The 27,425-nt window shown below is 46.8% G+C and overlaps 1 protein-coding gene across 8 annotated transcripts in view; it reads right to left on the bottom strand.

The window, feature by feature from the left end:
• GOLIM4 (golgi integral membrane protein 4) overlaps positions 1 to 25,136 on the bottom strand; it is a 66,481-nt gene extending 41,345 nt beyond the window's left edge. For 3 of the 8 annotated variants that reach the window (XM_039488568.1, XM_039488572.1, XM_039488571.1), the window contains exons 1-2: positions 25,034 to 25,135; positions 23,548 to 23,785 (exon numbers count right to left, since the gene is read on the bottom strand). In XM_039488568.1, the coding sequence (XP_039344502.1) occupies positions 23,548 to 23,734 (187 nt within the window). In that variant the 5' untranslated portion in view covers positions 23,735 to 23,785; positions 25,034 to 25,135. Of the gene's footprint in view, positions 1 to 23,547; positions 24,325 to 25,033 lie in introns of those variants that run through there. The other 5 variants (XM_039488578.1, XM_039488573.1, XM_039488567.1 and 2 more) reach the window with 5 other exon arrangements.
• Positions 25,137 to 27,425: the final 2,289 nt, after the last annotated feature.

Here is a 27,425-nt window from a genome sequence, read left to right as displayed (position 1 = left end):
CCTCTTTCTTCCATTTATTTTTATTATATAAACATTTATAGTACACTCTCACACACACACACACACACACATTTTTATAGCTGCCTTCACTTCCCCTCTAAACCCAGATGGTTTTTTAACCAATACAGCCACCTTCTTTGATTGTAGCTTTTTGGGCATCTAGTAATGTGTTCTTAAACAATTCCCAATTATCTTTCACTTTTTCTAATTCAATTCTTCCTCCAAGCTGACTGGGGTCATAATTGTTTTCAGCTTTGTGAAATTAGCCCTTTTAAAGTACCAAGTTATATTAATGGTCTGGACTTTATTCTGTTTGCACATTATAAATATGATCAAATAATGATCACTTGTACCTAACCTACCATTAATTTTTAGCTCTGTGATCCATTCTTCTTTACCTGCAAGATGAAGTTCAATACAGAATTCCCTTGACTTGCATGCAACATTTTTTGAGTTAGGAAATTATCGTCTATAATATTTATAAATTCCATGGATGTTTTAGCACTGGCAGCATGAGACCTTCAGCATATGTCACTTAATCTGAAGTCCAATCATCACATAGCTTTTTGTTTTTTTTTCTAAATGTTACAGACAGATGCATAAGTAGGCGGCATCTGTTCCATTGTGTGATCTGGTGGTCTGTAGCAGATACAACTAAAACCCATTTATGCTTTACCAATTAGGTCACTGATCCATATGCACTGAAATTTTTTTTTTTTTGAATTATCAATGACTTAGAAACAGGTAATGCCATTTTTGACACAGAGTGCCATTTCAGTGCAACTTTTGCCCCCTTGAGCCTTCCTAAATAGGTTATAACTATTGATTTTTAACATTCTGGTGCGCTGTGTATTGGGACTTCCTATGTGTTAGCCCTTTGCTAACCCAATGATAAATTTCAGTCATTCTTAAGGAGCATGGATCAGTACAATATGAACTGCTAAACTGAGATCCTTTAATGTTACCAAAAACTAAAAAGCTTCCTTGTTCTAGAAAGCTTAAAAAACTAACTAACTTGGCTATTTCAGTATGCACATAGTAGCCAATACATCACACTGAGCTGGTAAGGCCCATAGAAGTTACCATGAACAGATTATCAGATTTTACCTTGATAGTACGATGAAGTGAGTGAGCCAGTTGACACTGCAAATTATGGTTAGTAGTAAATTATTAAGGAAACATTTGCTTTGAACCATCAGAAAACACAAAACACAACTGGATGCAATAATTAAACCTGCTGGGGCACAAGGCACTAGAAATAAAAACTAAGTAAAAAGAACCACACTCACCAAAGCAAGTGGAAATGCTATGCATTCATTGTACCATTCTGGGTGCATAGTTACAGCTCTTGTCAAAAAAAACAAAAGTTACAGATATAAGAGAAATCATAAAAGCTTCATGGCACCGCAGAAGCTGGAGGCACCAAAATACACATAACGTCCAAAATGGGCTATTACTGCGTGAGCGTCACCTTCCTGTGACACAGCTGTGCATATCATCAATATTGAAAGATGGCCAGTGCCAAATACTACTTTAAAAGCAGTGTTTCCAACCGAAAACTGCAGTAAAAGACAGAAGGAAAATATCATCCCCTGAGAGGAAGCCTCAGGGGAATGACCCTTTTTAAGTACCTTACAAGGAGGTAGTTGCACTCAGGTTTTCCCCTTCCCCCATATCTGCAAACTTTTAGTCTCAAGAATCGTTCCATTGAAATTGATGGGAGCACTCTTATGAATTTGGCTTTGAAGATATAGTATTACTGTCGCTAATGAGTTGGCTCAACAATGATGAGTTTTCCATGAAAACAAACAAGAACAAAATGAAAAATATGCTTCTACATGTTTCAGAGTTTCAACAAAACAGAAACAGGGCAGAAAAAGGGACTGGAGGAAGACCCTCAAACCCCCTCTTTTCAGTTTTTCATCAAAACCAGAGAATTTCAAATAATGAAAATTTTCATTTCAGCCAGAACACCATTTTTTCCCTTCATAAAACAGCCAGCTCTAGTTTTTCTTCTAACTCTAGTTTACTGTTTAGTTTGCTATCCTGCTCCAATCTGTATTTTAGTGGCTGCCCAATGATCCCGCAGCCCCTTGCTGGATGGGCAGTGGAAATATCTGCAAGGCTCTGGGGTTGGATTAAGGGACACTGTCAGGCATATCATCCTGAGCCTGTTTTAGTGTACACCATCTAAATGATCCCTAAATGGAGACTGTATTTAGCTACATCATTTTTCACCTTCAGCCTCCAAAACAGTCCTGGCTAAAACATAATTTTTGTCTTGTTAGAAAAGTATCTTGCAGGGAACCCACACGGTCATAAAACAGGAGTAGGCACATCCACTTACGGCTATTTCAGCTGTGAGAAATGGGATCTTTTAATATCAAGGTTGAAGGGAGAAGGGTTGAACAGACTAAATATGGACATTTTTTCCCCCCAAGGCACAAAATATACTTTCAATAAAGAAGTTTGGCCTTTTACTCTAACAGAGCTTCAAAAGACTGATTATGCTGATGAACATGATTTTAAAATTAATACTCTAGGTACAATTACTGCATTCCTTGAAAAATAGAACAGATGGTAACAAGGTGCTTATTTTAAGAACAGGGCATTATTGCTCCATATAATAGTGAATCTACTCAATAACCTCCTTTGCCTTGATGGGGCACAGCAGCATCTGTCTGATTTTGTGTGTGTGGCGGGGAGGGGAAGGGTGGCTGGCTAAGACTTGCAAAAACTGGCCATGAATCTACATGTCAGACCCTTTCAAATACATTTCTGTATTTGACTTTATATAATCCAAGGCATTTTGATCTAGAGATGCATCTCCTTTATAGGCCTTTATTATTTAGGCACAAATATATGCATGCATAACCTTTGTTCACATGCCTGTACAGGGCTTCCCCTATAAAGAGCCTAATTTTTTACTTTCACCAGTTTTATGCTGTGGTAAATCCAGTCATTTCAACAGCATTAATCAGGATTTACACTGGTATAAGTGGGAACAGAAGCAGGCCTATGTATGCATGTGTTCAGTAAGAAAACCCTCCCACTAACCCTTTCTTTCCCCAGAAACACACTTCCTTTTCCATGGGACCAAGCATACTATGGATAAGATTTTTCAATATGACTCATTTTTGGTTGCCTTAATTTTTGGGTACCTGACATGATACACTTCAGTGGGGTCTGGTGATGTCAGGGTGGATGCTCGGCCCTGTCTGAAAGTTAGGCCCAGTGAGATATTCTAAGTTGGGCATCCAAAAATCATTGATCACTTTTGAAAATCTTAGCCACAGCTTCTGTAGTTCTTCCATGCAGAGTGCTCAGCAGCTTATGCCTACCGTTAGCAACCCCTGTGGCCAATGCAAGCACTGTGATCAGTTCCAGAGACAGTTCCAGACCCTTCAGGACAGGGCTTCATTTCCCCTCTCTGGAAGATACACTAGCCGTGACAGGAAAGTCCTCAGCGTTCCAGGAGCTACTATCTTCGCACTGCCAGACTATTTCATAACTGCAAACATACAGATATAATAGGCTGCCAATCGTACAATGTTGCATCAAGGACATCAAGATCTCTGTGTCTGGCTATGAAAACACAGGCCTCTTACTCAGTAAGCTAAAGAACTAGCACAAAGTAAATACAGCTGCATATGGCTGTGAGGACCGTTCCTTGCCTATACTGTATTATTCTCAATGCACTGACCATGGTTATACTTTCAAGGCTCCTCTCCCCCCACTCCAATTTGTAACTTTAGATATATTTGAAAGCAATCAACTCTCCAATCAAAAAGAGTTTGAGCATTTCAGGAAGGGACAGACAGTGTGCAGGAATAGGCTGTTGGTGAATACTGAGAAATAAATTTCTGGGACTGCCCCATTTCCCCACACCAAACAGACCTTTGGGTCACAGCTTCCTTCAGTGTTGCTTCTAGAGCAGGGGTAGGCAAACTTTTTGGCCTCAGGGCCGCATCGGGTTTCGTACATTGTATGGAGGGCCGGACCCCACCTCCTATTCCCCTCCCCCGGGACTCCTGCCCCATCCAATCCCCCCCCATGTTCCCTTCTGGGACCCCTGCCCCATCCACACACCCCTGCTCCCTGTCCTCTGACCACCCCCAGACCTCTGCCGTGCCATCCAACCCCTCCTCTCATTCCTGACGCCGCCCCCCCTCTGGACTCCTGCCCCATCCAACCACCCCTTCTCCCTGTCCTCCAACTGCCCCCAGAACCCCGGCCCTTTACTGCCCCCTGCTGCCCCATCCAACCCCCGCTCCTTCCTGACTGCCCCCGGGACCCCTGCCCCCATTCAACCCCCTGTTCCTCCCCTGAACACCCCACCCCCTGACCACCACACCGAACTCCCCTGCCCTCTATCCAACCCCTCCGCCCCCTTACCGTGCTGCCTGGAGCACCGGTGGCTGGCAGCGCTACAGTGAGCCGCCCGGCTGGAGCCAGGCCACAACGACGCCACCGCACCGGGTCAGCCCAGGCTCTGCAGCTGCGCTGCCCCAGGAGCTCACAGCCCTGCCACCCAGAGCATTGCGCCGGTGGCCGAGCGAGCTGAGGCTGCAGGGGAGGGAGGACAGCAGGGGAGGGGCTGGGGGCAAGCCTCTTGGGCCAGGAGCTTGTGGGCCGGGCAGGACAGTCCCACGGGCCGTAGTTTGCCCACCTCTGTCCTAGAGTTTGGAACCCTTGGATACTAATCCTTGGAAAACTTGCTGGGATTGCTTAAGAGTGGTGCAAGATGCTCCTCTTCCGAAAAAAGTAAAAGATTACAGAGCACTGTGCGTTAAGTGTAAACTGACTTAAATTGCTAGACACATTATTATGACTGAACCCTGGGGCTATGATATTTAATCCATTCTTGGAGTGGTTTAGCTGGAGAAATAGGAAAAGAAAGATACAACAAAAAGGCTGCTGTTCCTCTTTCCAGGGCTCCTGAGGGCAATTTGGTGACAACCCCCTGTCAGAACTAACCTGTGAGGAGGATTCTAGACATTACTCCTCAGAGCACCAATTTCTGACCCACTCAATTTTTAACTCCTCTTATTATAGCTGAGCTTGCCCATGCTGGTGCTACTTCCTGGGCTGCCCATCACCTCATTCCAGAGAGGATCAATGAAGAGGGTGATTAACCAGTGTACCCCTCGTACACACACACACACTTGAAGAGACTGCTGCAGCTACTCATGCTTTCTAGACTTCAAGGTCACTTATTTTTCTTCCTTTTTGAGGGTTTGTTTTTAATCAGGGACACTGCTAGCCCTGGGTGGAATTTTTACGCTTGTGTAGCGATATGATTCTTTCTTAATATATTGCCTGAAAATAATGCTTTGAAGAGAGTTGTTGCCTTAGGGGCTGTTCCCTGCTAAACTGCAGCAGTTTCTGATGGGTACTAGGTGCCTTTTCTTCGAGTAGGATGATGTTACATGCTTTGTTCAAACAACAGCCTAGATGGAAGATTTGTCAGATGATGATTATGATCCGAGTGGTTCAGATCAACATTTGCTTTATGATTCCAGAATCCCTGATTTTTAATAACTTTTGTTTTGTGTTTAAAATGCTTTATAAATTAGACATTTTATATGCCAACATATTTATGAAAATTACTTAATTTCTGTGCTGGTAAACTGTCTAGCTGTTTCTTAGACTGTTCTTTAAATTACCCAGGGTGTCATTTTAAGTTTTGTTTTTTCTTTGTCCTTTTTCTCTTCATCATCTTGCCAACTTTATCATGATGGGCCACATTATTTTCTAGCCCTCACCTGGCTGTAGAGGGGACTAGCTGGATGAAAGGATTTCCTTCCCACCTCAACCCGAACAGCTGGGTTAGAGCCACTCAGGTCCAGGTTCTGTGCACAGCTGCATGACTACTGCTACTTTCCCTGGCTCTCATGCAAGCAAGTGGGAGGGGAAAAGATGGGAAGCAGGCAATAATAGGGTGACCAGACATCCCGATAAAATCAGGACTGTCCCGATATTTAGGCATTTGTCCCGCGTCCCGACCGATGTTTGGTTGGGATGCAATTTGTCCCAATATTTCGCGGCACTCCGCTTTTTTGTTGTTGCTCCGGCAGCACTCCGTTTTTTTCGTTTGTTTTTTTTGCTCCGCCGGCAACCCCCTATGTGTCCTGATATTTTCTTCCTCTCATCTGGTCACCCTAGGCAATAATGACTTAGTCATCTCCCTCTCTGTGCTGACCAAGGAGCTGGCTGCACCTTTTCAGGGGTGCAGTAAGTCACTTTTCCTCCTCCTGGCACAAGAGGGATGTCCAGGGTCGAATGGTGATGGAGTCACAATAGCTCCTGCAACAACACATCCATGTGCCACCCTTTACTTAAAACTGCACCTAAACACCACAATCTAGACCAGGGGTGTCCAACCTGAGCCTGAGAAGAAGCCAGAATTTACCAATGTACATTGCCAAAGAGCCACAATAATACGTTAGCAGCCCCCATCAATTCTCCCCCCCCAAGGCCATTCCCAGCGCCTCCCACCCACCGGCAGCCCTCTCCTTCCCTCCCAATCAGCTGTTTCGTGGCGTGCCGAAGGCTCAGGCAGGGGGTGGGGGAGCATGAGCACAGCAGGCTCAGGGGAGGGGGTGGGAAGGGGTGGAGTGGGGGCAGGGCCTGTGGCAGAGCCCGGGGTTGAGCAGTGAGCCCCCACCTCCTGGCACATTGGAAAGTTGGCGCCTGTAGTTCCGGCCCTGGAGTCAGTCCCTGTACAAGGAGCCGCATTTTATCTTCTGAGGAGCTGCATGTGGCTCTGGAGCCACAGGTTGGCCACCCCTGATCTAGACCTATTAATTATGTTTAATTGTTGATGTGTTTTTCAAAAAAAGGCAGAACAGTCCCTAACCAGAACCTTTCCCCCCTAAAATTCCCACATGTGATATTAGCAGCTCTAGGAAACAAGAGCTTGTTCATCCTTCCTACATTTCCTTCCCACCCCAAATAAGCAGTAAATCCAGACCCTTGATGTATATAAGAAAATCTGAACATATTTTGCATTATTGGCCAAATGCTGCTGTTACACCAGAATGGCTTCCTCCAGCAATAACTAAGAATGGAGTTTGGCCCTATGCTTTAAATAATGTTTTTTTTAAATGGTGGACTTTGGCTGCCTAGTTTGTTTAGCGAGACAAGGTGGATGAAGTAATATCTTTAATTGGGCCAACTTCTATTGGTGAAAGAGACAAGCTTTTGAGTTTAGACAGAGATCTTCTTCAGGTCTGGGACCAACATGGCTAATGTTTAGAGTAATTTTTCCTTTGATGGGACATAGCAGCGACTGCCTCTTCAAGATGCTAGGGTCAGATTGGAATCTGAATGTTTTATAAAGGCAGTGTCTGAGGGTTGAATTGGGGTTTTTTGGTTTGGGGAGGGGTTTTTTTGGTGTTACCCAATTCAAACATACATCAGCTTTTGGCATACTCCACTATGATAAAACCAAACCTAGGAGGAAACTATGGTTATCACCTTCCAAGACTGTTAAACCACTTCCTCAAAACAGTTCATACAAAGTTCTTTTCTTCTGTAGGGAACTTAAAAAGGGACAACTCTAAAACTGCAAAAAAGTTATCAATCTAAGCAAGGTCACCACCAAAAAGTGACGTAACCTTTTCTCTCAAGTTTGCAACTTTCTTTTTGAAAGACACTCATTTAAAATAAAAACAACAGGGTCAAATCAACAGGTTGAACTCAATAGCAGTTGCCATAGACTTCAAAGGGACCAGGATTTGGCCTACCTGGCATCTAAAAACAGAAAATCACTCCAAAAAGATCTTCTTTAATCAGGAGGAGAGTATGCACATGCCTGCAGCATTATTTAGTTACTATGGTTACCAATAAATATTAACAGGCTGCTCCTTAGTTTGCTTTAATATAACAGATTTAATCAATTAGTTTTCCCATGCAATAATCCCATTCCAAAATAAGCATAAGATTTCTCGCCCCTAAACTCCTGGCATTCTATCCACCACTAAGAGATGGTACAGGGTGTGCTCAGCTTCCAGACTAAGGGTGGAGATAGTGTTCATGATGCTTCCCCATCTCCACACAAGGGCGAGTGGCCTGTATCATGCCCAAATACTGGGTCTCTCTTGGGACAACACACAACATTAAGCAGGGAGTCACTGACCCAGCCTGTTGAGGTAATGTATTTGGAACATCATCATCTTGACATGAGAGTTCTGCTGGTTCTGTTAATATATTATGAAGTAATTCTATACACTCAGAGGAATCTCTACTCAGACCACTTGTGCCTCTTCTGTGAGATCAAAGCAGCAGTTTCAGACTGAACCACTTCAGAGCTAGTTTCAAGCAGCTGCCAGCATTTATCAAGAAAACAGTCTGTGCTCCTGCACGGAAACAATCTTCCCAAGACAGTGGTTTTCAGCCTGTGATCTGTGGCTCCCTGGGGGTCCACAGACTATGTCTAAGTTTTCCAAAGGGGTCTGTAACTCCATTTGAAAATTTTAGGGGGTCCACAAATGGGGAAAAAAAGATTGAAAACCACTGTCCTAAGACCCTGCCCATTCTGGAAGCAGAATCGTGTTTGACAATACAATAGCTTAGTAAAACCATAATCGCACAAGCTTTGTGATGGGGTGTGAACCCCACAGTGTCTCCAAAAGAGTTAACTGGAGCTGGAGAGCTCAGTTAGAGCACCTGATTGCACCTGAAGGTGGAGCCAGGCCCAATTAAAGACAAATCCCAGCTGGGGGAAGAGCTAGGTGGGCACTGTAAAGAGAGGAAATCCAGAGATGTCTGCAGGTAGCGAGGGGAAGAATTCTGCAGTGCTGCTTTTAGCAATAGAGACCAACAGGGTTGAAGAGGAAGCCCAGTGGGAGCATTAGCCTCCTAATGTCTCCTAAGTAAAGATTTCTGGCAAGAGGCCAGGAGAGAGATGGCGAAATCATCAGGGTGGAGCAAGTGAGCCCCGACAAAATGGCAGGACCTGGACCTCCAGGGAGGTATCTGACTGAGGAACATAGCCCAGGGGAAACTTAAGAGGGATACAAGTTTGAACCCAAGAAAGAGAGAAGTTCTTTAAATTCGCATTTTCATTTGGGATTTGTTGAAGGACTCCAGGCCCGTGCCTTGAAAGAGGATGAATCTTGGAAAGAGAAAAAGGTGATGAGTCCTCACATGAGGGATGTAAGTGTGACACTGACAGACCCCGGTCGTCATCAGGATCAAACCTGGGACCTCTGGAGTTTAGTGTATGAGCCTCTACTGCATGCATATATATATATATATATAAATAATAAAGACAGAGAGAGAGATGGGACAGAACACCACACCCAGGAGGTGTATGGGTTACATAAGGACCATTGGAGACCCGACCCAAGGTCTTAAAATTGTTTGTTGGGGTTCTGTTATCTTGGAAGGGGCAGAGGGAAACTATAAAGTGATCTGGCTGGAGGGCCATCACAAGTAGAGGTAGACCACCACAGGGCTGGACGAGCTGTCAGCAGGTGGCATTGGACAAGAGGAGCCTGGTGTGTCATGCCCACCCACAAGGGGCATGTGTCAGCAATAAGTTCACTCTAATATACCTCACTACAGACTATAGGGCTTCAGACTTACTTTATAATCAAAGGGTTTGGGCAGTTTAAATGTCACGAGAGATGCCTGTGTTGAGCTTCTGGGGCTGCAATAGCTTTCCCCACCAACAGGTGTGGCTGCCCAGCCACCCAGGGCAGCTCCATGAGAGGGAGTGATGGAGGAGGAGCCAAACATGTTGAAGTAGCCTCAGCTGACTTTTCACTTATTTCTTCTGCTGTAGGTTTGGGGCAGAGGGTTGTAGCCTCCAATCCCATCTCTCTTGCTGGAAAGGAGACTCATGTTTGCCCATGGCCATTTTAGATAACCATGTGGGAGAAGGGGAGAGCCCCACCCTTTGGTCCCATCACAGCTATAGCTACAGAGCTATAGAAGCTCACTGGGGCTACCTTTTCCTCCCTCTCAGCAGCAGGGGTATTTTCCAACTGAAAGATAGAGACCCCCAAAGGAATTGCAGGGTGGGGGGGAAGAGACAGGGAAAAAAAAGTAAATTGCTTATGTTTAGGGAGAGGAATAATTTCAGTTTTTTCATCCCCTAGAAGGCACAACATACACACCATGCTTACACTCTCCTGCCTAAACCCAGGGAGCTGTTCCAAATTTAATCAACACATGAACCAATCCAGCATGTATTAGTTTAGTGGCATGAGTGCTTCTTCAACAGACTAATTACCTATTTGAAATTCCTGTCCTTTCTGGGAACCCCAGCTACAAATAAAGTCAGGTATCTTTTGCAACTGTGCTCAAAAAGAAACTCCCATAGCAATAGCACTGATCTCTTTTTAAGTATCTAACACTTTTTTTTTTTTTTCACGAAGCAGACTAATGCTGACTTTATTTAGCAAGTGTGAATAATCTTCAAAAGTACGTGCAGAATGACTCGGCAATAGTGCTTAAACATATACAGTAGACGTGAAACATACACAGTAAGATTTTTACCCCAGTTAAGAACTGTTTAAACATAGTTTGTGCCAAATCAATTTCTTAACAGCTTGACTAGCCACTGTGGTCCTAGTTTCATGCATAGTGTTTTAACTTGATTATGCTTTAGCCAAGCTTTCAAGGGCTGGGTTAACTGGAACCATAGTCATTAGCCACATTTAAATACAATGAAAAGGCCTGTACAGATGAGGTCCTATCTGCACAATGACACATGGTGACTGTATCTATTGGGTTTCCATGAAATGGGGCGGGCTGCTAACGGAACCCCCCCCCCCAGCCTAAGGGGAGGTGCCACAGAGCCTCAGAAACCCATTAATTGCGGGGGACAACTAATAAAAGAACAGGGACAGGAGTGCGGTCAAAGGGTCATAAGAAGGGAGCCTGACGGGGACACCGAGCAGAGAACCCCGGACAGCGCCCACTGCTCCTCGAAGGCATCAAGGGAGCCAGCGGACGCCGCCCAGAGGAACTCCGCCCGGAGACGTGAACGGACTAAGGATCGGCAAGCCCACCACAATCAGCCTAGCCTATTTATCATTGGTAAAAATGTTAACATCTATACAATGCAAAATTTGTCCTCATCTGCCTAAGCACAAGGAGTGATTAAAACCGATTACTGTACTTGCAATTAGCAGAAATATTGAACAGCTATTTTGTACGCCAACCCCAAATGATACACTGAAAATCAGAGCTACTTTATTGTAAATCTATACAGCCAAATCTATTACTGACTTTCTTTTCACAGGACAGCATCCAGGTCCATAAGACCATGCATGGTACAATCCAGGATTCAAAACAATCCAATTCTAATGGTAGGCCACTTGGTTTGTCTTCATACACATCCCTGCACTGACTGTGAATAATACAAATCTCCATGCAATTAAGAGTATTGCAGAAGTGTCAGATAATTAAATGCCAGGACACAAAAGAATGACACATGCTACTAGGTATGGTACAGCTTGAACAATAGCAGTAAAGAAGGTTCCCCACACCCTATTCCTAAAGTGTGACAAACCCCTGGTATGAAGGAACCATCTATACGGATATCGAGTTTGGTTTCCACATGCATTACTTCCTCAGCCTCTTTCCTGAGCGCCTACATCAGCACCTGTTGTAATGGTGCTTTATGCAATATGAACACTTATCCACCAAAAAACAACTGGGCCACTGAACTTTGTTAACTGCTAATGGTGAATGCTATGCAGGGCCCAGCTGCAGAGGCTGACAGTCGGCTTGCCAGTGTATGCAGAATTTGAACCTCCAGAAGCACCCCCGCAACTGCACAAGTCTCCTTCCATCCCATGACACCATTTCTTCCTAAAGCAACACCAGTCCCATGGCAACTCCCAATCTCCAGACTCACTGCTCCTATCTTCTAAGGAGAGGAGAGGCTAGACCAGGAGGACCAAACTCTCACCTCACTCAATCTTGGAACTGGTTGGTCAGCCAGAGAATAGTCGTCTGGTGTACAGGAAACCATGACTGTTCCCTTGACATCGTAACATAGTCATAGTCTGCCCCTGCAGTTATTCTAGCAGTTCCAATTATTTAAGCAGCCATTATCTACTAGCTGCCCTGGATTGAGATGAGTCACATTTGATGCCTCTAGAAAACTCCAAGGACAAAGGGAACAAGTTTAGAAGGAGAGAGAGGCAGGCCATCTGTATAGCCTTGCAAGAGACAACAGTGAGAATGGGAGGGCTAAGAGCTTTCAAAATAGCATCTGCTCTAGTCTGTGAGCTGTTCATGACCCTGGCCAGACTGTTCACGAGTTTAAAAAGAATCTAAATCCACCCTAATTACAGGTGGGCTCAGGATTATAGTGCTATATTTTGCAAAACCCAACCATTATCCAAGGCCAATTTTAAACTTAGGGAAAAAAAAAGATACACCTCTACCCCGATATAACACGACCTGATATAACACAAATTCGGATATAACGCGGTAAAGCAGCGCTCTGGGGGTGGAGGGGCTGCGCGCTCTGGTGGATCAAAGCAAGTTCAATATAATGCAGTTTCACCTATAATGTGGTAATATTTTTTGACTCCCGAGGACAGTGTTATATCGAGGTAGAGGTGTAGTTTAAGATTGGGGTGGGGCTGAATGGGATAAAGACAAAGCACATGCTATGGAACCCAGAGACTAGACTGCAGCCAGCACCGGTAACAATTATTCCTGAAAGTATCAATTAATTAGTGCCTGTACTATATCCCATTAGGAGATGTTTTAGCGCCTCCAAACATGGACATGTATTGCAAATACTGTAAAATAGGTAACATGTGCATTGCCTTAATCAACTCTTTCCATTGTTGGAATTCAGCTGCCAGAACCAGGGACCCTCTCTTATTTAATATGAAATCTCATACAAGGTAATAACCCTGCTCCTTCATCTAATGGGGCCTGATTGCCCAATGCCATTTCTGAACTTACAGTATGAAATCTTATTAAAAATTCTTATCTATAAACTGGCAACCAGTTTACCTTAAACAACAGATTTAGAAATAAAACAGATACCTTAGATGGGAATACAGTCATGTTTCACATGATAAATTTAATTCTTCCCATGTACTGTGGATAAAGGAATTTGGTCAAAGTGTTCACTAAACTGAATTCTGCCAATTCCACTCTAAACATTTAAAATAAAGATCTTTGTACACAAAGTGAGAAGTGGGAATGAGTGGAAAAAAGAACTGAAATTCTCAGATGAGGTTACAAATCAAGGCTAAATAACTTTCAGTGAGTTGAGATCTGCAAGATACCATATAGATACCAAAATTAGGAAGCCTTATTTGCTGTTCATAATTTGATCATACTATGGTAGCCATTTATTATCCTTCATTATGATGTTCTTTGCCACTTCTGGAATGATTGAGTGGGTGCCTTTTAAGTAGGGTTGCCAACTTTCTAATAGCACAAAACCGAACGCCTCACCCCTGCCCTGCCCCTTCTCTAAGGGCTGGTCTACACTAAGGGGGAAAATCGATATAAGATACGCAACTTCAGCTACGTGAATAACGTAGCTGAAGTCGAAGTATCTTATATCGATCACTTACCCATCCTCACGGCGCGGGATCGATGTCCGGGGCTCTCCATGTCGACTCCGCCACCGCCGTTCACGGTGGTGGAGTTCCGGAATCGATAAGAGCGCGTTCGGGGATCGATATATCGTGTCTAGATGAGACGCGATATATCGATCCCTGAAAAATCGATCGCTACCCGCCGATACGGCGGGTAGTGAAGACGTAGCCTGAGGCCCCGCACCTGGTTGCTCTATCCCCCCCTCTCCTCCATTGCTCACTCTCCACCATCCTCCCTCACTTTCACTGGACTGGGGCAGGGGGTTGGAGTGTGTGTGTGGGGGGAGATGGGCTCTGGGCTGGGGGTGCAGGAGCTGGGTGGGGCAAGAAGTGAGGGGTTCAGGATGCTCAAGAGGGCTCCAGACTGGGGTAGGGGACTAGGGTGTGGAGGCAGGGATGAGGGGTTTGGGGTGCAAGAGGGGGCTCAGGGCTGAGACAGGGGTTTGGGGTGCAGGAGGGAGCTCCTGGCTGGGGCCAAGAGGTTCAGAGTATGGAAGGGGTGTGGGCTCTGGGGTGGGTGGGTGGGACTGGGAGTGAGGAGTTTGGTGTGCAGGAGGGAGCTCAGAGCTGGGACAGGGTGTTGGGATGTTGGGGAAGGAGTGGGGTGCAGGCTCCAGGAAGGAGTTTGGGTGCGGGAGGGGACTCTGGGCTAGGGCAGGGGGTTGGGGTGTGAGAGGGAGGGAGTTTGGGATGCAGGGTCCTGGCGGCACTTACCGCGGCTCCCAGGAAGTGGCTGCTAGGTCCCTGCTGCCGCTAGGCACGTGGGCAGCCAGGGAGGCTCTGCACACTGCTCTCGCCTGCAGGCACCGCCCCAGCAGCTCCCATTGGTCGTGATTCACGGCCAATGGGAAGTGCTTAGCCAGCACTCAGGGCGACGAGCCTCTGTGGCCCCATGCGCTTAGGGGCCGCAAGGACCTGGCGGCTGCTTCCAGGAGTTGCGTGAGGCCAGGGCAGGCAGGGAGCCTGCCTTAGCCCTGAGCACCCACTGCACCGCTGACTGGACTTTTAAACAGCCTGACCGGAGCCGCCAGGGTCCCTTTTTGACCTGGAGTTCCGGTCAAAAACCAGATGCCTGGCAACCCTATTTAAGAGAAGTACAATATACACAAAGTAGCCAAGTCTTAAAACAACTTTTTATTAGTTTGGTTATCTCAAAACAACATAAACACAGCCAACACCCCAAAGTCATCTTCAGCTCCACAGCTGAGCTCAGCCTGGTGCAGCTAGAGCAGTGCTCCTGATCTCGCTAACCCCTGCTGCCCTAAAATGTTCAGAGCACTGCAACCCAATGCACCTGTAACAGTACCAGCATGGGTCTTGCAGAACTTCTCATGAAAGCATGACTAGCAAGAAGCACCATCACAAGGATTGCTGTGGAACCTGCTCTGAGGCTGGTGGAGCAGTATCAGTAATGCTTTGAATGGTGCAAGCTGAATAGTGATGATGGTGCAGTGCTGGGGGCAGGGAGAAAGTGACAGTATGTCTCACTACCAGATTCAAGTTGCAGGTCTTTGTATTAGCAAGGAGAATTGAGGTCAAGTATCAGAGAGGTAGCCGTGTTAGTCTGGTTCTGTAGAAGCAGCAAAGAATCCTGTGGCACCTTATAGACTAACAGATGTTTTGCAGCATGAGCTTTCCTGGGTGAATACCCACTTCTTCGGATGCAAGCAGTGGAAATTTCCAGGGGCAGGTGTGTATATATAAGCAAGCAAGAAGCAAGCTAGAGATAACGAGGTTAGATCAATCAGGGAGGATGGGGCCCTGTTCCAGCAGCTGAGGTGTGAAAACCAAGGGAGGAGAAACTGGTTCTGTAATTGGCAAGCCATTCACAGTCTTTGTTTAGTCCTAAACTGATGGTGTTAAATTTGCAGATGAACTGGAGCTCAGCAGTTTCTCTTTGGAGTCTGGTCCTAAAGTTTTTTTGCTGTAGGATGGCCACCTTAAAATCTGCTATTGTGTGGCCAGGGAGGTTGAGAATTGAGGTAGAAGCAGTGAAATATCTGCTTCCTCATTGCAGAAACTGACTTGTTTCAGGGTGGTGCAACGTGCCTTGCTCAATAGTCAAAGTGAGCACGAAAAGGAGTTTAAATTCAGCCCAGGAATATTACATTTGTTTGGTATCCCTCACCCTAAGTACAAGAATACTTCCTTCAGCACAAGTGCACTTGTGATGTTGCACAATAAGCAGCAGCAGTGTGAAACTGACTGGAATCACAGAATGTTCTGTTTCAGACCCATGCTGCTGTGGGGAGTGGTGAAGGGGACAACCCTATGCAGCAGCAACACAGATGAAGTTGAACTGGATAGTGACTGGGAAGAGAAGAGATGGACCAAAGTTCTATCAGTTCTTACTCCCAGCATGCCTGTTTGGTGTGAGAGATGCAGAGTCAGATTCACTGATGTTTTTGTTCACGTATTTTATTAAGAACATTTTTAACAGACCATATTACAGACAGAAGTAATAATGCATAGCTCTTATATACCACTTTTCATCAGTAGATCTTAAGTTTGTATTTATATAGCGGTATATTTCGTTACAATACACTTGGACTACTCCAAACAGGGTCACGTCACCAGTTGAAGCAAGGGACATCCCCTGTTTCAGATAATTATGGCTGGTGGCTTCCCCAGAACCAATCGATTCTGTAGACTAACAGCTTGCATGTTAGCTGATGTGGCAGCTTAAGTCCTGGTGGGTCAGACAGTCTTGGGGAAATCTGCGAACTGTCCACAATAGGGGCAAAGCCATCCAGAAGGTTGACATCTGAAGGCCAGGAGTCCTGCTGTGTTGCTTGCCCAAATTATAGTAAGGTTTTAGGGTTGGAATGAGAAGAATGCTTGAAGCCTTCAGATAATTGGGGTTCTACTCTAATGAGTATCAAGAATAAGATAGTCAAAGGCATTTAGAAGTAGGATGGCTATTGAGATAAGGGATTAAAACAGGATAGATAAACATTCCAATAAAGCTAGTTTATGCCTGGGACAGGGGAGACCAGGAATTTTTAAGCTCTAGAACTCACTGCCAGCTCCATTTAGTCTCGAAGCCATCAGAAAGATAAGATTGGGTTCTCTTATAACTATCACTGCACCCCTATTCTAGCCACCCCTATCTGTTCCTATCTAGTCAGTAGCCAAACAACGTTAAGCTAATTATTAAGCTCTTCAATATGATATAACGTGAAAGATCTTTAAGGCAAATTAAATAAGATTATCTCCAAGTTCTGAATATGTAATGCTAAGAGAATAAGATTTAAAAATAATCAGTCTCCTGGGTAGATCAGTAGTTACCTTCTTTAAATAACACTTTACAACTAGAAATTCTGTACAGTAACTCCTCGCTTAACGTTGTAGTTATGTTCCTGAAAAATGCTACTTTAAGCAAAATGATGTTAAGAGAATACAATTTTCCCATAAGAATTATTCTAAATAGGGGAGGTTAGGTTCCAAGGAAAAAAATTTTCGCCAGACAAAAGAATAAACACACACACACTGTAAGTTTTAAACAAACAGTTCAATACTGTACATGGCAATGATGATTGTGAAGCTTGGTTGAGGTGGTGGAGTCGGAGGGTGGAAGAGGGTGGGATATTTCCCAGGGAATGCCTTGCTGCTAAATGATGAAATAGCACTTGGCTGAGCCCTCAAGGGTTAACACATTGTTGTTCATGTAGCCTTATACTCTACAAGGCAGCAGGAATGGAGGGAGGAGACACAATAGATACATGGCAGTGGCTGCAAACATGCCATGCAGAAACTGAACGTGATGATGAACCCACGCTATCCCACTGGAGTGCACCACTCCTTCCACTTTCCAAAGTGCTGGGGGGGTGCATGTGTGTGTGTGAGAGAGAGAGAGAGACTCACATTGCTCCTTTAAGTACGCTGACCCCACTCTGAGTACACTGCCTTTTTAAGTAGATCAGCAAGTTGAGACAGCAGCTGCTGCCAGCAAGCTCCCTCTGTCCTGAACCATGTAGTGTCCCCCCCTGCTCTGTGGAGATGGGGTACAGGAGCGGGGGGCAGGAGGAGAGGGATACCCTGATATCAGCACCCTCTTCCCCTCCCCCCCTGCACAGCAAGCAGGAGGCTCCCGGAAGCAGCTCCAAGGCAGAGGGCAGGAGCAGCACATGGCAGTGGGGGGCAGGGACACCTGAACTGCCAGCAATTGATAGCCTGCTGGGTGGCTCCTGCAGAGGGAACTTAGGGGAGCTGATGGGGGGGCTGCCGGCCCACCCTGATTCCAAGCCCCCACCGGCTAGCTCCAACGGACTGCTCTTCCTGCAAGCAGTGGACAAAGCAGGTGGCTGCCAAACAACGTTATAAGGGAGCATTGCACAACTTTAAACGAGCATGTTCTCTAATTGATCAGCAATGTAACAATGAAACAATGTTAACCAGGACGACTTTAGTGAGGAGTTACTGTACCGGGATATAGTAATGTAATAGGTTTTTGAATGTGCTCTAAACAATTTTATAAGCCAGCACCTGTCATCTCTAAGTTTTGCTTCCAGTAATTATATTGTGGGTCACAAAAGCTGCACTACTTCCTCTAAAGTCCAACTGGAATATATTGTGAGGTAAAACTCAGGAGATAAAAACAAAGACATGTTTTGTTCTGCAGTTCTCAGTTCCCTAGTTTCCGAGGTTAATTTTCAAATATAAAGAGTCATCCCATGTGAGCATAGACCCCCCCCTTTCCAAAACAGCTGTCCTACTCACAGTTGTGGAGTCATCCATTCCTACTGGCTCCCTCTCCCTCAAACCCTTGCTCTCATTTGGGAAGAGTGGGAACTCCTCTGATAAATTAAATTAAAGGCCTGAAGCAGAGAAAAGGCACAAGCACCAGACTAGGTGCTAAATTAGCCCTGCTATAAGCAAATAAAGTTCCACTGGCCTCAAAAAAGTTACATCCACTTGAACCAAGGCTGAATTTAGATTAGGAAAGTCAGAAACCTAAAAGACAGAACAGGGATCAAACTTCTGAAAATAGTACCCTATCAGCCAAAGGCACAAAATACTGCTTAATTTCTCTCTCAATTTTTAAACCAAGATTGGGTGTTTTTCAAAAAGATCTGCTTTAGGAATTATTTTGGAGAAGCTCTTCAGCCATTGCTATACAGGAGGTCAGACTAGATGACTCCAGTGGTCCCTTTGAACCTTTGAATCCATTTACTAAGAGTTCATTCAGGTATCAGGAACTGGCAAATGCAATAAGAAAGGCCGATATTGCCTGACCTAAGTAGGAAAGCTGGAAAAGCTATGTAAATATTAAAAGTAAAGGAGTGGCATGTAAGTAAGAAAGAAGATAGGGCTCTGCTTTGAATTTTTTTTGAAGAAGAGGATCCTCCCATATATTTAAAACTAAAAGTCACCAGCCAATCCATCACCCTTCCACTGAATCTTATCTTGATCTTTCTCTCCTGCTGCTGCCACCACCTCCACCCAACCCAACCCAACCTTTTTTTCTGAATCAAATGCAATGTATGTCTACGGGACCCAGTTTGGGCTTGCAATCCCTTCTTACCCCCTCACTAGCTTCTGTTTAGAGTATTTCAGCATACTTATACTTCCAAAATGATCACAACAACAGCACCCATATCCTTAGAGAACAACTGATTATGCCAAAAGAAACATGGGAATAGTGTGGTTTACTAACTATAGATTTTGTTGCTGTTCTAATAAGAATAATCTTATCAATTATCTCACCAAGTTAAAAATAGTGAATGAAATAATTCAAAGGCAAGTGTTTTTACAAAGCCAAGCGTTTAGGTTTATTTATGCTAAATCAAAAGTCTTTGCCATTGGCAATAGTTTCTTATTTATTTTTAGCATTAAAGTAATTAGCACTCTTCCACAAGAGGAACTGGGGCTCTTTACATTACAAAGAGCTCCAAAGAAAGGAAACCTAGAAAAGTAAATATTTGTAGTCACCAGCTTTTTAAAAGGATACTGTCAATTTAAAAATCTAAGTCACTTAAAAATAAAAGTTCAAAGTATGGTCAGATACGGAAACTGACCTTGAGTTTCTCTGCCAATATGTTTGTTTTGTTCAAAGCATACATTCCTTTAAAAATATTTTCTTCTCCTCTGTTGGTTTGTGAAAGACCCACACTAACAACAGGGGAAATGGATTATAAACAAAAGACCGGATTCTCCAGTTTGTGTAGTTGTTTATATTTGTGCTAAGAGGTCATAAAATACCACCAAATCAGAATTCTCCACACATTTACACAAGTGGTAGCATTGTACACTCACTCTTCGTAAGTGGAAATGGCTAGGGCTCTACCAAATTTACATTCCATTTTGGTCAATCTCATGGTGATAGGCTTTTCATTATTTCAGCTATTTAAATCTGAAATTTGTTGTACAACAACCGTGTTGTAATTGTAGGTGTCCTCACCCAAAAAGGAGTTGTGGCGGGGTCACAAGGTTATTGTAGGAGGAGTTCTGGTACTGCTACCCTTACTTTTGTGGTGCTGCTAGCTGTGGTGCTGCCTTCAGAGCTAGGCAGCTGGCGAACAGCAGCTGCTGGCTCAGAGCCCAGCTCTGAAGGCAGAGCTGCTGGCAGCAGCAGCAGCGCAGAAATAAGGATGGCATGGTATGGTATTGCAACTCTTACTTCTGCACTGCTGCTTGCAGAGCTGGGCCCTCAGGCAGCAGCTGACACTCTCCGGCTGCCTAGCTCTGAAGGCAGCAGCGCAGAAGTAAGGGTGGCATGGTATGGCATTGCCACCCTTACTTCTGTGCTGCTGCTGGCGGGCGGCTGTCTTCAGAGATAGGTGCCCGGCCAACAGCCACCGCTCCCTGGCTGTCCAACTCTGAAGGCAGCACAGAAGTAAGGGTGGCAATACCATGATCCCCTCTAAAATAATCTTGTGACCCCCTGCAACTCCCTTTTGGGTCAGGACCCCCAATCTGAGAAACTCTGGTCTCCCCTGTGAAATCGGTATGGTATAGGGTAAAAGCATATAAAAGACCAGATTTCACGGTCCATGATGCATATTCTAGGGCACTAGAAATGACTAAAGAAGATGCAAGGCAGTACAGAATCAGGCTCTAAGGACTGTAAAATGCATATGATAGAGAAAATGGGGGGGCGGGCCAGTGGGCAGAGTAAACTCTTTTTTCCCAATCTCTTTCATTTCTATTAGTCTTAGGTGTTACTTGTAAAAATAGTAAGCCCAAAAAATCCTATTTGTGTGTTTTCTAAACTGATGGTGTCTCTTCATTTTTCTGAATGACGCGTTCATATGTGTTTTGTAGTAAAAGGTTTATTGCTGCCAAACAGGGCATCTTTCAGTAGGAAATCTTATCTACATAGTAGATACGTTGGCAACAGCTCCCAGCATCCAGGATAAGTGCTTCTTTAAAAAACACATTATAAATCAAAATAATTTATATTTGATTTTTCTTTCATATTTTAATAGTTCAATAATAAATTAAAAGTAATCAAAGGTAAGAGGGATATAACATAAAATGCTGCATGATCCATGATGATGAACTTTTAATTGAGTTCTTCTGTCTTATTATGCTTTTATGTATTTGTTTATTTTGATAGGAAAATGATCCTCATAATGTTTAGAAAGTAGATGTTTATAAATCAGCCCCACTGACTACCATCTATAGATTCCTTCTCCTTTATTTGGGTGATATGTTCTGCTTTTCTTCAGTTTAGTGAGAGCAGTAGAAAACTTACTGAATTTTTATTTCAGTAGGCAACAGTTGTTCCTATTTCTCTCTTTCCTCTTCAAGTAGTGTTGGCAAAAATGCAAACTAGCTAAAGGAACCCTTTAGCCATCTGCCACATACCCATCTCTCAGCCAAATGTTTATACATCCTTGGTCACTAGAGTGAAGATTCTGTCAAAAAATTCCCATGGCATTATAGTATTTCAATATGAGGTAATAAAACTAAGTAGTGATGGGTTTAGTCCAGAGGTGGGCAAACTACGGCCCGCGGGCCCGTCCTACTCGGCCCCTGAGCTCCTGGCCAGGGAGGCTAGCCCCTCGCCCCTCCCCCGCTGTCCTCCCTCCCCCACAGCTATGCCGCTGTGCGGGCAGCGCTCTGGGCTGCACACTCCTACAGGGCAGTGCGGCCGCGTGCCTGGCTCCAGCCGGGTGGTGCGGCTGCCAGAGTGGCATGGTAAGGGGGGCCAGGGCCTGGGGATTGGATAAGGGGCAGGAGGTCCCAGGGGACAGGTAGCAGCGGGCGATTGGCTGGGGCGGAGGTTTGTGGGAGGGGAGGGGGCTGTCAGGGGACAGGAAACCAGGAGGGGAGGGAGGTTGGATAGGTGTGGGAGTCCCGGGGAGCCTGTCAGGGGGTGGGGGTGTGGATAGGGGTCAGGGGATGGGGAACAGGTGGGGGGGGTGGATAAGCATGAGGTCCTGGGGGGCCTGTCAAGGGGTGGGGGTGTGGCTAGGGTTCAGAGCAGTCAGGGGACTGGGAGCAGGGGGGTTGGATAGGAGGTGGGGTCCCGGGGGTGGTTAGGGGCGGGGGCCCCGGGAGGGGGCGGTCAGGGGACAAGGAGCGGGGCAGGGTGTCAGGGGTTCTGAGGGGGGCACTCAGAGGGTGGGAAGTGGTCAGATATGGGGCGGTGGCCTGGCTGTTTGGGGAGGCCCAGCCTTCCCTATCTGGCCCTCCATACAGCTTTGCAACCCCGATGTGGCCCTCGGGCCAAAAAGTTTGGCCACCCTTGTTTTAGACCATAGCTAAACATGTTCAATAACTCATTCTCTTGAGATTAATAGACTGTGAGCTCAATCCTGCTGCTGTGTAAAGGCTGCATTAACAAATCTATAGTATTCATCCTACATATTGATGTATGTGATTGGATGTTTAATTATCATAATATGATCAATATTCATTTTCTAGCCACTTTTAAAAGTTTTTGAAAGGAAACATAAACAGTAAGGCCAAAGTTTTCAGAAACAGCCACAGATTTGTGTGTGCCTGACTTGAAACCCGTAGGGCTGGAGGCTCAGTGGTACTGAGGACCCACACCTCCCGCTGAACTGATGTTTCATGCATAAATTTGACACCTTGCACCTAATTTTCAGAAGTGCTAAAGTAAATGGGAGCTGCAAGTTCTCAGCATCAGGTACAAAGTAGCTCAGTCTGAGGCATCCTAAAACTGACGCACAGGATGGATGGGCACTTTTAAAAATGTGGTGCTTTGAGCCAAGAAATTCAGAGCCCCACAAGGTTATTAAGAAATCTTTATTAAAAAAAACCCCTGTAAGGCTGTTCTACAAAAATATACCTATTATTATTAAAATATTCCTCTCCTGGTGTAGCTGCATGACAGGTGTAATGCACACCCGCCACATAATCTCACAACTGAATCTCATGTCAGCAGACTCGGAATAAAACAGACAAGACAACTTAAAGCAACTGGCAAAAGTAACTGTGTAAGAAATGGTTTTGTGTTGCTGGATGAATAAGAACAGGAGGATGCTGGGAGTGTTCCTTTTAAATTAGGAGACTGTAAAGTGCCTTGGGATCCTGGGGATTAAGAGATAGGGGAAATCCTGATCCCACCAGAGTCAGTGGAGAAACTCCCATTGACTTCAATGGGGCCAGGATTCAGGGACAGGGCTGCCGAGAGCAGGTTCAGGCCCCAGTGAAAAAAAAATTTCAGGCCCCAGCAAGGGAGGACCAGCTAAACAGGGCCCCGGGCCCCCTTCCAGACCGCTGGGTTCTGGTAATTTGTACCAGCTCCCACACCCCTTGTGGGCCCTGTTCAGGGACACTTGGTTATAGGGACACTGGTACAAAAGGAAACACTCTGGCATATAGTTAGCAAAACCTGGTGTCTGGGAGGGCAGTAAACCTGGTGAGCAGTTAGGGAGCTGCAGCCCAGGGCTCTCCATGGGTGGGGTGGGGGGGACAGAGCATTCAGGAGCCATTGGGACAGGGCAGGGTTTTGTGAGTCCCCTACAGAGGTCACTGCAAGCAGCATTACCTTGTAGCTGGGCTGAAAGCGACTCTTGGTGCTGCTGGTACTTGAGTGCCACCGCCTCGGCTTTCCTCAGCTGGCTCTGTAACTCGTAGTACAGCACGGCCCCGTAGAGGAAGCCGAACGCGACGGTCAGGAGCAAAAAGGTCTGGAAAATCCGCTTCTGTTTTCGGGAGCACATCCCGTTGCCCATAGTCCCTCCTCGGGTCCCGGAGCCCCCCCACCCCAGGCGGTTTAGCAGCAGCTGGAGGAGGAGGAGGAGGCAGCATTGGGCACCAAGGGACAGAGCCGGGAGGAGGGGACCCTGAGCGCTTAGTTCAGCCCCCTCCCACTGCTATTGCCCTGAAACCCGGGAGCTCGCTGCAGGCCGTCCAGCACGCGGGGCTTTGGGCGCCCGAGCGTGCTGCAGCCCGCGGGCTCTCTGCCGCGGGAGGGGCCCGGTGGCCGCCGGGGGATGGATGGGGGAGGCGGTCTCTGCTCCAGAGAGCAGCTTCCTGCCCCCCGCCTGCCTTACTCCAGAGCGGGGACAGGTGGGGGCAGCAGCTCATCTGCTGGGGACCTGGGGTGACTGGGCGCGTGCTGGAGGATGGGGGGGAGGGTGGCTTTACACAGCAGCTCCCCTGGTCCCTGCCATCCTACCAGCGGGACTTGGGGCGGGGGGTGCGCTGCAGTGCTCCTGCCCAGGGTACCAGCGTGTCGTGGGTGCTGGGCTAGGGGGACTCTGTATAGCAGCTCCCCTGCTCTCCTGCCGGGGTGGCTTTGGGAGATGGTCAGAGGGCGAGCGTGTTTCTCTGTCAGCTCCCTCCCCTCCTACCCCCTCTAAGGGGGGGTGTTTCTGTGCATCAGCTCCCTCCCCTCCTGCCCGCTCTAACGGGGGTGTTTCTGTGCATCAGCTCCCGCCCCTCCTGCCCGCTCTAAGGGGAGGGGGGGTGTCTCTATGCATCAGCTCCCTCCCCTCCTGCCCGCTCTAAGGGGGGGGGGTCTCTGTGCATCAGCTCCCTCCCCCCCCTGCCCGCTCTAAGGGGGGGGTCTCTGTGCATCAGCTCCCTCCCCCCCTGCCCGCTCTAAGGGGGGGGGGTCTCTGTGCATCAGCTCCCTCCCCCCCTGCCCGCTCTACGGGGGGGTGTCTCTGTGCATCAGCTCCCTCCCCTCCTGCCCGCTCTAAGGGGGGTGGTGGTCTCGGTGCATCAGCTCCCTCCCCTCCTGCCCGCTCTGGGGAGGGGGGGTGTCTCTGTGCATCAACTCCCTCCTCTCCTACCCGCTCTGGGGAGGGGGGGGTGTCTCTGTGCATCAGCTCCCTCCCCTCCTACCCGCTCTGGGGAGGGGGGTCTCTGTGCATCAGCTCCCTCCCGCCCTGCCTGCTTTACGGGGAGGGGGGTGTCTCTGTTAACCAGCTCCCTCCCCTCCTGCCCGTCTTACTCTGCAGCCACCTGAACGGGAAACAAAGGAAACTTCCCTGCCTGCCCTGGCCACCTTCCAGCCCTTAACTTACGTGTCACCACCGCTCCTCGGCTGCTCGCTGCAGTGCAATCCCCGAAGGAAGTCCCGCTCCGGGCGCTGCCTCATTGGGCCCAGCCTCTGCCCACTCCCCTCCCTTCGGGAGCAGTGTCTGTGCGCATTGGGTGCCCGCTGTGTCCGTCCGGCCCACGGGGCGCTCTCCTTCCCTCTCCCCGCCTTCTCCAGTCCTGGATCGCCGCCCCTCGGAAGACGGGACGCTGGAGAGCTGGGAGAGGCATGTGCACGCGCGAGTGCTGTGCGTGTACCTGCCGGCTGCCAGACACGAAGTGTGCGTGTAGACACATTCCAGGGGGTGTGGGTGTGTGTGTACACTCCTGCTGTGCTGTGGAAACAGACTCGGTGTGGGTAGCTCCTAGCTGTGCGCACAGGTTGTGTGTGTGCCCACACACTTTTCAGCTGCAGGTTTTCGTGTTGTACAATCCAACTACGGACACATCTGGGCTGTGTGTGTGTGTGTGTGCTTTCCAGCGGTGCACACCTGTAGTGTGTGCATGTGGCAACAGAGGACAGTTTGTGAAGGTTGGAGTGTTGTACACCCCATCTGCAGAAAGGAATGGTGTGTGTGTACATTCCAACTACATACTGCTTTGCACATTCCTGCTGTATCTACTTTCCAGGTGCTGGGTGTGTAGGATCCAGCTGCATACACAGATGTATTGTGTGTGTATGCCAGCTGCATACACCGAGGTAGGTGTAGGTTCCAGCTGCATAAACAGATGGGGTGTGTGTGTGTGTGTAGGTTCCAGCTACATACATGGTTGTATTGTGTGTTAGTTCCAGCTGCATACATAGATGTGTGTGTGTGGGGGTGGGTTCCAGCTGCATAGACAGACATAGCGTGTGTGTGGAGGTTCCAGCAACATACATGGATGTGTGTGTGTAGGTTCCAGCTGTCTATACAGATGTTGTGTGGGTGCATAGACAGACGTAGCGTGTGTGTGGAGGTTCCAGTGACATACATGGTTGTATTGTATGTGTCAGTTCCAGCTGCATACATAGATGTGTGTGTAGGTTCCAGCAAACGTGCTGGGTACCCTATTTGCTTCTGCACAGTTTCAAGCTGGAACTTGTGCTGGAGCCCACAGGAATGTGGGCAGAGTGTCGGCACATGCTTACTCTACCCAAAGACCCATAGTGCTCCTAGAGCAGAATGAAGGTGGTGGGTACAGGGAGCAAAGCAGAGCTGGACAGGGAGCTGAGTAGGAGGAACACAGCAGATCAAGGAGGGAGCAATGTGGGATGAAGAAGCAGCTTGCTTAATATGATTTTTAAAGCATTTCTTTTGAATATTTTTATTTTTAAAATTCTCTCATACTGTAGGAGTCTGTTCTTCTATAGCCTGGAACACACATAAGCTGGGTGCTGGATATACTATAAACTAGTGTTTCTCAATGACAGGTCCGTGGACCAGCACCGGTCTCTGAGCTCTCCCTGACACAGTTTAGAAAGGCAGCAAGCTGGTCCCGGGTATCAAAAAGGTTGATCAACACGGCTATAAACCACAATTACGGACTAGTCCCAGCTACCCAGGCAGCCATCCTATTAAGATGATGGCTAAGGGGCCGATCCTCTTAAACTCTCTGAGTACTTCAGTAGGGGTGTTGCCGGACTTACTGGGCTCTCAGCAACTGTTAGGAAGTGCTCAACACCTTGCATGATCAAACCCTGCACCCAGAGTTTTGGAAATGCTGGTCATCAAGGGCTGGACACCAGGTAGTGGATTCCTTTTGAGGTCCTGAGTATCTTTAAATCCCATGGATTTCGCATAGGAGATGTGCGGCGAATGCCCTTCACAGGAGTGCTTCAGCATCTCACAGGCCCGGGCCCCAATGTCCCCATTAGCTTGAACGGCTGGCTCAATCCTTTACCCTGAAGTGTACAGCAACGTCACAGTGCTGTGCTTTGAAGATTACATAGGAGAATTGGGTTCTTATTCAAGAACTTTTTCCATCTCTTTTGTTTAATGCATCTCCCCTTTCCCAAATGATTTGTCTGAAGACTCCTTTCGAACTGACCCTGACATCGTTTTTGGATTCAGATTTCGTTCCGTAGCTTTATATTTGGCCTTTGTTTGTTTCTGTTGTGGCACCTGTGAGCCTGATTCTGCCACCCTTATTCACCTTGAGCATTACCTTACTCCAAGAATAGTACGCTGAAATGGAGGAAAGGTACTGTGACATTATCTGATTAAAATATGACCATGTAGATCACTGTTGGTACCACTGTTAGAATCATAGAATATCAGGGTTGGAAGGGACCTCAGGAGGTCATCTAGTCCAACCCGCTGCTCAGAGCAGGACCAATCCCCAGACAGATTTTTGCCCCAGATCCCTAAATGGCCCTCTCAAGGATTGAATTTACAACCC

This window comes from Mauremys reevesii, linkage group 9 (genome assembly GCF_016161935.1).
Source record: "Mauremys reevesii isolate NIE-2019 linkage group 9, ASM1616193v1, whole genome shotgun sequence".
Lineage (NCBI taxonomy): Eukaryota > Metazoa > Chordata > Testudines > Geoemydidae > Mauremys > Mauremys reevesii.
This window is presented reverse-complemented; position numbering and strand designations above follow the sequence as displayed.